At 40.3% G+C, this 9,495-nt stretch overlaps 1 protein-coding gene across 1 annotated transcript; it reads right to left on the minus strand.

The window, feature by feature from the left end:
- Positions 1-659: 659 nt before the first annotated feature.
- On the minus strand, positions 660-6,130 carry PURA (purine rich element binding protein A). The gene is made up of 2 exons (XM_030212138.1): positions 4,895-6,130; positions 660-3,011 (listed from the first exon to the last, which is right to left on the minus strand). The coding sequence occupies exon 1, from the start codon at positions 5,854-5,856 to the stop codon at positions 4,957-4,959; it is 900 nt and encodes a 299-aa protein (XP_030067998.1). The 5' UTR covers positions 5,857-6,130; the 3' UTR covers positions 660-3,011; positions 4,895-4,956.
- Between the last annotated feature and the right edge of the window lie 3,365 nt (positions 6,131-9,495).

Below are 9,495 nucleotides of genomic sequence, written 5' to 3' on the forward strand. Positions count from 1 at the left end.
TCTGAGCTACTTCTACCTGTTTAACTATTTCTCACCTCTGCAATAAAGCTGCCTCTCTTCAGATTTCCACCTCCAACCACTGTTACAGCTCACAGAATTACAGAGTCTCTGTGCCCTGGGGCAACACTTCTGAACATCATGACTGTGAGTAAATTATTTGTATTTATTTAATAAAGGAAACTTCAGAAAATAATAGAGACTTCAAGTGTGTTCTGGTGTGCCAAGATATGGAGGCTTTACAGTTAACAAATCTTAAGAGGCTTGACAATCAGACTGGAAACCAGTGTTTTAGCAACATTGACCAAGCAATCCTAACTTTTTAGTTCTACAGAGCAACTTAAACTGCTGTACTTTTATAATCTGTAAACACTTAAGGGAACTTTTGATGTCTTTATACAAAACTAATCCAAGCGACTGGGGGCTTTGTAGCTTCTTGGTATCCAGAACTGGGTGGGCAGAGTGAATCAGTTTTAGGATTGGACATCTGTGGGCATCCTTTTGAATTTCTCATAATAGAATAAATTACTGCACACTTATTTAACTTATTGATAGGCATTCACTAGTGAATGTGAACATGTATGTTATCTCTAAGGTTTAAAATGTATGCAACACACAAGGATTAACAAAATCAGTACTTATTCCTTAAACATTTCTGAGACACTTTTCTTAGTAACAGCAAAAAATAAAACAGAGTCTATTTTCACTTTGAGGGAGTATTTTCTAACAGCACACACTGATTATACACCTGAGTTTTTGATGAGGGTTAACATGTCAAACTCCAGTTTGGTTCATAACTCAATAAAGCAGCTATCACAGAACTAAAAAAAACTCTTGATTGCAAGGCAAGTTTCAAATGATCACATTACAGGACATTCTCTAACACTACCTGCAGCCATCACCATCAATACTTCAGATTTGTACCTGGATTTTAGCTTCAACTACTCACCTTTTCCAAATTTGAGTTGAGGAAAATTACATATAATTTGGTATGTCCAAGGGAACATGATTTAAGTTTTGACTAAGGAAATGAAGGATGAAGTGTGTTGCCCAAGATAACAAAAATTAATGGGGGGAGGAGGAGGATTTGAACCCTTGCTTCCCTGTTTCTCATCCTGCTGCTTTAACCACTAGGTTTACTCCTCCATGCCACACAAAGCTGGGACTGGAAACAAATGTTTTAATGAAATATTATTTTAATGTGAATATACTATTCTGTATATCCACACAAATGCATATATATGCTGGAATTCTGGTCATTTACACACATCCCTGGCATCTAATTGTTAGCACCCTATAATGTTAGTTTCAATTTGATACACTCATGCATATACACACATCAGGCTACTTCAAAAGATTAAATCAGTGTGACTGACAGGAGCTATGGCCAGCTATGACAAAACAAAAAGATCTACAAATCTTAAATCACTTATGAATCCCTTTAAAAATAAGAAAAAAATGTAGCAGGTTGAGGCCAGCAGCAAGGGGATGGAAACGTTTTTCAATACTTCAAAAAGGTTCAAGGTCAGCAACCTTGCAAAAAAAAAAAGAAAGAACATTGCCTTAAAAGCATGCAAGAACTCATACCAAAGGCAGAAAATATTTTTAAAATGCACATTACTAGCATCAGGCGAATACTTCTCAAAAACAAAGTTCAGTAAAAATATTGTCATTCAGGTTTGGCATCTACAATTATTCCCATTATCAAAAGGGAACAGTTTTTTGTTTTTTTATTGCACTCCTTAAGCATTTGTTGCTTATCTTTTTCAACAAAGAAACAAAAATCAAGTAATCTACCATCTTAAACTGGGAAAAGTCATACAACGTTTGAAAAAATGTTAAAACTTCTTGTATGTCTTATGTTTTTACAAGGAATCTGAAGTAGACAGACTTTCACAAAGGTACAGTGAGGAAAGTTCTCTCTCTGGATATGACTAAAAGCAATGCCATTAGAAGAAATTGCTGCATGCCTATTTAACTTATTGATAGATGTTCACTTTTTACTCTATGTAGTGAAAGTGTATATGTTATCTCTAAAGTTTAAATTGTTTGCAACACACAAGGAGTAACAAAATCAGTACTTATTCCTTAAAAATTTCTGAGACGCTTTTCTTCCTAACAGCAGCAAAAAAAAAAAAAAAAAAAAAGTCTATTTAGCTGTCAATCTGAAGATTCAGATGACTACAAATCTGTGCAGTAAAAATGCCCTACTTTCCCATACCTGAACTGGCATATACCTCCAGTTTCACAGAACTCACACAAAAACTTTTAAAGTTAATGGTTGTTCCTTATGACAAAACCTTCCTGAGAACAGCTTACAGCTCCTCGGAGTTCTATAATAAAATGGTGAAAACTGACTCAAACACTGTCATTACAATCAAGCAATACTTCATCACAATTCAGACTTCACAAACATCAAGAAATTTGATCAATGTAATGAAATGGGCTTTCTTGAGCACCAATAAATAGAACTTGCGCGAGTATGGTAGGTAGTATCACTTCTAAAAAATCTAATGCAAGTACTGAAACTGCAATCTGTATACTTCACACACACGGGGGGAAAAAAAAAAGCCCCAACAAAAACTGACTTGGTTAAAAAGATCAAATGTGAGAGGCTATTCAGATGTGCATTATAAACTATAGATACATAATATATGAAAAAAAATACATCTCCGAAAGCAATTTAAAGAATTCAAAGCATTCAAGTAGTGCATACAGGGAACAGTTCTGTTTAACATCTTCAAGTATTTATATTTCTTATCTTGAATAAAAGCAAATATATTCAATGGAAATTTCATAATACAAGAAAAAATGTGGTAGTCTAACTGTACATCCAAAAATAATGATCACAAGCTGTTGAATACAAACCACATATCCCTAGCTTCAGGCAACTGCTGGCAACTCACTAGGCTGATCTTTTACAACCAATGAGAAGCGGCTCACTGTACTTCCTGTTCCTATAGGTGGGAGCTCTCTAATTCTCATACAGCAAATTTCACTTCTTGATTAGAGTTCTGTAAAAAAAGAAAAATATTCAGACACAAAAAAATGATTCCATCACAGATATGTTTGGACAAAAAAGCTTTCTGTGCTTTCTGTACCCGTTCCCCTGAGGAATGCTAATTTTCAAACATAGTTTTCTCTACTAGATATGACTCAAGCACCATTTCAAAAATAAAAATATATTACTCATTTAAAAACAAAATAAAAACAGTGATAACTATTACAAATTATTTACTTTAATGTATAGACATTAAAAACATCAACAGGTGACCGCTGTTCGTTTACATAGCATGCATCCTGCTTGAGTCAGAGGAACGCACTTGTGATATGTTTGCTCATTTGTAAGACTAGAGAAAATCAGAATCATAGCTACTGTACATGGAAACTTATTATAAAGCACCAACACAGTTTATTCTATAGCAATAAAATTTCATAAATGACTCAACAGGTTCTGTTTCCTTGTGCTACATGTTATTTTCTAACAATCCTTAGAATTTTTATAAATTTTAGGGACGGGCTGTCATTTGTAACACCATGAAATATGTCAAAATGACATGTTACATGTTAATAAATGGAAAAACAAAGAAAAAAAAAACATGTTTTTTTTTGTCAGTAATAGTGGACGCTTCGTTTTAGTACAGACCTTTGCAAAGAGGGTGCACTCTTTTGAAGCATGGCACACGTGCAAACCATTAGGAAAAGGGTGCACCTTCATTTCAAACAGTGAGCACTCAACGACTTTGCTCCCATGACAAAATAGCCAAATGAAAATCGGTTTAAAAAATAACATTCCCAAAAATATGAAAACAAATTTTCAGGCTGCCCGTTTCTTGTAGAGTTTCAGATTCTCACACAGGTTTAGAGGTCAGTGCCAGCCTGGAGGGGGTCATAAATATGAAAACATACATTTTCAGGCTGCCCCTTTCTCGTATAGAGTTTCAAATTCTCACGCAGGTTTTAGAGGTCAGTGCCAGCCTGGAGGGGGTCATAAAAAAAGACAAACCATGTTGCCCAAACACATGTCTACTGGAAACTGGTGCATGTTATTTATGTAAGTACTTTAATTTTTTTTTCTACATCAATAAAAAAATATGTATGAATGATACAAGTACAGGTCATATAAACAACAGTGATAACAGCTAAAATGTGCAGAAAAATACTATGGCCAATTTACTTTTTACTCTGCTTTGGTTAAACCATAAAAATCACAACTTAGCAAATTTCATTTAAATGTCTTTTTTAATAATTCATGTTCACAGAAGTTTCACTGACCATTTTATAATTTTAAGGTCCAAATGCAATGCATATTGTATAAAAGAGAGCACTTGTTTACCTTGCGTGAATTAACCTACGTACCTTTAACTGTACAAACTTCTGCATAACATTTAGACAAAGCTCAGACACACAGCATGCCTAGCCCTCATATATATATATACATATATATATATATATATATATGTGTGTGTGTGTATACGGGTGTGTGTAACAGAAATAGCTATAAGCAAAATAGTGTATAGTTCTCTCTGTACACAAATACCCATACGCACATACATTGACACACATCTCTAATCACAGGTATAGGGTGTAAGATATACTCCATGTAAGGTTGAAATTTGGTAACAAAATGAGAAGAAAAACTAAAAATATCGTTTACGTGTTCTAAAATATCTTCTTTTTGTGCTAAAGTCAAATGTTAGCTCACACGAAAAGGACTTTTTTCTTATATAATTCAGCAATAATCTGACCATTGCAAACACTTTAATAATAATAATAGCTTCACCGTGTACAAAAGTTCTTGGTTAATTAGGGAAATAAACACTCAGTTCTTTTTTTTTAATCAAGTAGGAAAGAGTTCAGAGAGACCACGTTATTACTTGGTTTAGCAGCTGCTTACTGTTCTATGTGGGGCGAGCGGTGGCCATCCAGCGCTGGGGACCGGCGGGGCAGCGCTCGTTATCAATCCTCCTCGTCGTCGTCGTCGTCGTCAGCTTCGCCCTGGGCCGGGAGCAGTTCGACAGCGGAGGCGCTGCAGGCGGGCGGGCCCGGAGGCGGGTGCTGCTCGGCCTGCCGCTTCTCGCGCTGCTTGTCCTGGATCTTGCGCATGTCCTCGGCGTACTTACAGAACGTGTGCCCAAACTTGGCCCAGACTTTGTGCGGCACGGTGATGGAGTTGCGGTAAGTGGGCTTCACCTCGCTCACGCGAAGAAACACGCCGTACTTGTTGGAGCCTACGTCGAAGAAGAAACGCTTGTTGTCCACCGTGAGCGAGGTGCCCTCGGGCAACTCTGCCGGCTCCTCTTCCACGCCGTAGTCGTCGATGAGCTTGGCCAACGCGTCGCGGAACTCGATCAGGCCCTGCGCGGGCAGCGCGATGGTCTGGCCCTGCGCCGCGCCCAGTCCCGGCCCGCGGTTCACCGTCTGGCGGACGCGCAGGAAGCGACCGCGCTGGTTCTCCTTCAGATCCATGTAGTACTTGCGGTTCTCACGTACTAGGAACTCGCTTTTGAGCGCCCGGCGCGGTTCGTCCTGCGCCGCGTCTGGATTGCTGGGCCCCAGCTGCGCGTAGTGTTCGATGAAGTCGCCCAGGTAGTCGCGGAACTCCACGGCCACGGACATGGAGAGCGTCAGGCGGCTCTTGTTGCCGCCGGCGCCCACCTCGGCGATCTTGAGGAAGCGGCCCTTGGCGTTTTGTTTCACGTCCAAATAGAAGCGCTTGTTCTGGATGTCCACCCGCTTGGAGGCCAGCTCCTGGGTCTCGTGCTGCAAGCCAGCACCTACAGCCACCGGCAGCAGGGAGCTGGCGCCTGAGCCAAGGCCCACGCCGCCCTGCTCGCTGCCGCTGTCTCTGTCCGCCATGATACCACCACCGCCTCCTTCCTTCCTTCCGTCCGTCCTCCCGCCCTTCCCCTCCGCTTGCTGCTATTGCAGCCGACCCGCCCAGCCCGAGCTCTACCGTCAGTCAGAGCCGGGCCACGGCAACGGTGGGAGCCGGCGCTCAACGTCTCGCGAGATGTGGGGAGCGACACGGACGCCTCGTACAGCAGGTGCTTCCCAGCGTCTTGTGCACCGGTGACATACCTGAGAAACATACCGTGTCCACCTCCGCTCTATACACGCTGATACAAAGACTCATACGTAGATTTTGACAGAAAGATTGGGAGGGCCGTCGATTCGGTATGGGTTAGGTGATCTTAACTAAGTGGGTGGATGGAAATAGCATATGTGCTGGGGGTGGGGTGGGGAGGGGCGGGTATGTGTTCTTAGCAATTTACAAGCTTGGGATACTCTGGACCGAAAAGACAATAAAACAGCATTACCCCTCTGAGAAGTGCAAAACCAAAGGGAATGGGGGAATGAGAGGGAGGACATATAGGGCTTGGGAGGCATATAGTGCATCAATGCTGAGTAGCACGGTTAAAGAGGGAGAGGGAGATGGAAAGGGAAAAGAAGCTTTAACTTTTAGTCACCAGCCACCTAAGTACATAAGTATTTCCATACTGGGACAGACTGAAAGTCCATCAAGCCCAGCATCCTGTTTCCAACAGTGGCCAATCCAGGTCACAAGTACCTAGCAAGATTTCAAAACAGTACAATACATTTTATGCTGCAATAAGCAGTGGATTTTCCCCAAGTCCATTTTTGTAATGGTCTATGGACATTTCCTTTAGGAAGCCATCCAAACCTTTTTTAAACCCCACTAAGCTAACCGCTTTTACTACATTCTCTGGCAACGAATTCCAGAGTTTAATTACCTAGGGATGCACGGTCCTTGTTTCAGGGATAAAAAATACTGAGTGGAGTGCAGGGGTATACCCAGACCTGACCTTTTGGGGGGAGGGGGGCAACTAGGCATATCAGCGTGAGTAGGGCTTGGTATACCTTACAGTGCACTTGATAATGGATTTTGTAAGTAAACACTCTGACCTGCATCAACATAAGCCACATGAACATACTTACAAAAACCTTGGAAACACTGACATTTTTAAATGAAGTTGCATTATTCCATAACTTAAACTATACCATTTTAATAGATTTGAGTCTTGTCAACCTCTCAACACACATCACAGTATCCTGGAAAATAATTACTGCAGTTGCACATATCCCTCAACTTTACTTTATAAGAAATATAAAATACCTTATTAAACTGTATTAATAAAATAAGTCTTCTTGTCCCTTCCTCTGATTTGTACTGCTGTCTCTCCTTTCTGAAGCTGACATTAACCATTTCAAATCTCAGGACTTCCTGACATTGTTCCTTACAATGGAGCAGACAAAGGATTGTCTGCCAAATTACTTGCTGAAATAACACTAAATCCTGCAAAGTAGCTGCTCAGAGCCTATGTGGCAAGCTTAACAGCACCAATTCTGAACACACCTTTAAAACACACCTTCCTATTGGAAAAGCCAGACACTTCAAACTCCTATGGATCCATGCACAAATTACATGCCAGCAGAATCTCTCACCGTGGTCACCCACAGAACAGAAAACAATCCTCATCAATTATTTATTTGTTGCATTTGTATCCCACATTTTCCCACCTATTTGCAGGCTCAATGTGGCTTACAATTATGCCGTTATGGTAAACACCATTTCCGGGATGAGAAATACAAAGTAGTGGTGCATTAAAGTTCATATCTAATAGAGTAAAGTATAGAATAAGTCAGACAGTCAAATATAGAAGTACATTTCAGCAAGAGGAATAAGGTAGTAGTGCATTAGCGTTCATTTGTAACATAGTATATGAAGCAGTCAAGTGTAAAGAGTTTGGTTTTGTCTGGTTTTGGTAAAGGTTTTGTTGTTTAGTATTTAGGATGGATCATTGTGGTATGCCTTCTTGAACATGTTGGTTTTCAGTAGTGTTCGGAAAATTGTTAAGTCGTGCATTGTTTTTATGGCATTTGGTAATGCGTTCCATAGTTGCGTGCCTATGTAGGAAAAGCTGGATGCATATGTTGATTTATATTTAAGTCCTTTGCAGCTGGGGTAGTGGAGATTTAAAAATGTGCGTGCTGTTCTTTTTGAGTTCCTGGCTGGTAAGTCTATGAGGTCTGACATATAGGCCGGGGCCTCTCCGTGAATGATTTTATGGACCAAGGTGCAACTTTTGAACACAATTCATTCTTTTAGTGGGAGCCAGTGTAGTTTTTCTCTTAGGGGTGTTGCGCTTTCGTATTTTGTTTTTCCAAATATGAGTCTGGCTGCTGTGTTTTGTGCGGTTTGGAGTTTTTTTAATGATTTGGTCTTTGTATCCAGCATAGATGGCATTGTAATAATCAAGGTGGCTTAGCACCATTGATTGTACCAGGCTGCGGAATATTTCCCTTGGGAAGAAAGGTTTTACTCTTTTCAGTTTCCACATTGAATGGAACATTTTCTTTGTTGTATTTTTTGCATGGTTTTCTAGTGTGAGATTCCAATCAATTGTGACTCCTAGAATTTTCAGGCTGTCCAAAACAGGAAGGGTGTAGTCTGGGGTGTTTATGGTGATAGGTTTATTCATGTTATATTGAGATGAGAGGATGAGGCATTGTGTTTTTTCTGCATTGAGCTTTAGTTGGAATGCATCCGCCCACAAATTCATTGTTTGGAGGCTGTGTTTGATTTCATTTGCAATTTCTGTTAGATCATGTTTGAACGGGATGTAGATCGTAACATCATCTGCATAGATGTAAGGATTAAGGCCTTGATTGGAAAGTGATTTGGCTAGGGGTGTCATCATTAGGTTAAAAAGGGTTGGTGAGAGCGTTGATCCTTGAGGTACTCCGCATTCAGGTTTCCATGGTGAAGATGTATTTGAGTTTGATATAACTTGGTATGTTCTTGTGGTAAGGAAGCCATTGATCCATCTGAGTACGCTTTCTCCAATTCCAAAGTATTCAAGGATGTTCAGTAGTATTTTGTGGCTAACCATGTCGAACGCGCTGGACATGTCGAATTGTAGGAGAAGTACACTATAGCCAGCTGCAATTGTTTGTTTGAATTTGGTTAAGAGAGTGATTAGTACTGTTTCGGTGCTGTCATTGGATCTAAATCCTGACTATGATTCATGTAGTATAGAAAACTTGTTTAGGAAGTCAGTAAGTTACTTGGTTACCGTACTTTCCATTACTTTGACTACCAGAGGGATGGATGCTACCGGGTGGTAGTTGGTTATGTCACTTGCTTTTTTCTTTGAATCTTTAGGTATTGGGGTGAGTAGTATATTTCCTTTGGCCTTAGGGAAGATTCCATGCTGTAACACGTAGTTTAGGTGTGATGTGAGGTCTGTTATGAAGCTTTGAGGGGTGGATTTGATTAGATTGTTGGGACATATGTCCAGCTTGCAGTGGGATTTGGCGAATCTGTTGATTGCTTGGGTGACGATTTTGTCAGTCAGGAGGTCGAAGTTTGTCCAGATTTGGTCTGCTGGGTATTCATCGGGGATAGGGTCCAGGTAGTCAATGAATTTTTCATGATCGATGGTATTAAGTGGTAGTGTGCGTCGTAATTTTATA

The sequence above is a fragment of the Microcaecilia unicolor genome, chromosome 8 (genome assembly GCF_901765095.1).
Source record: "Microcaecilia unicolor chromosome 8, aMicUni1.1, whole genome shotgun sequence".
Taxonomy (NCBI): Eukaryota; Metazoa; Chordata; class Amphibia; order Gymnophiona; family Siphonopidae; genus Microcaecilia; species Microcaecilia unicolor.

Bases quoted from the DNA above. Each gene is read 5' to 3' on its own strand.
- PURA (XM_030212138.1), bottom strand. From the start codon at position 5,856: ATGGCGGACAGAGACAGCGGCAGCGAGCAGGGCGGCGTGGGCCTTGGC.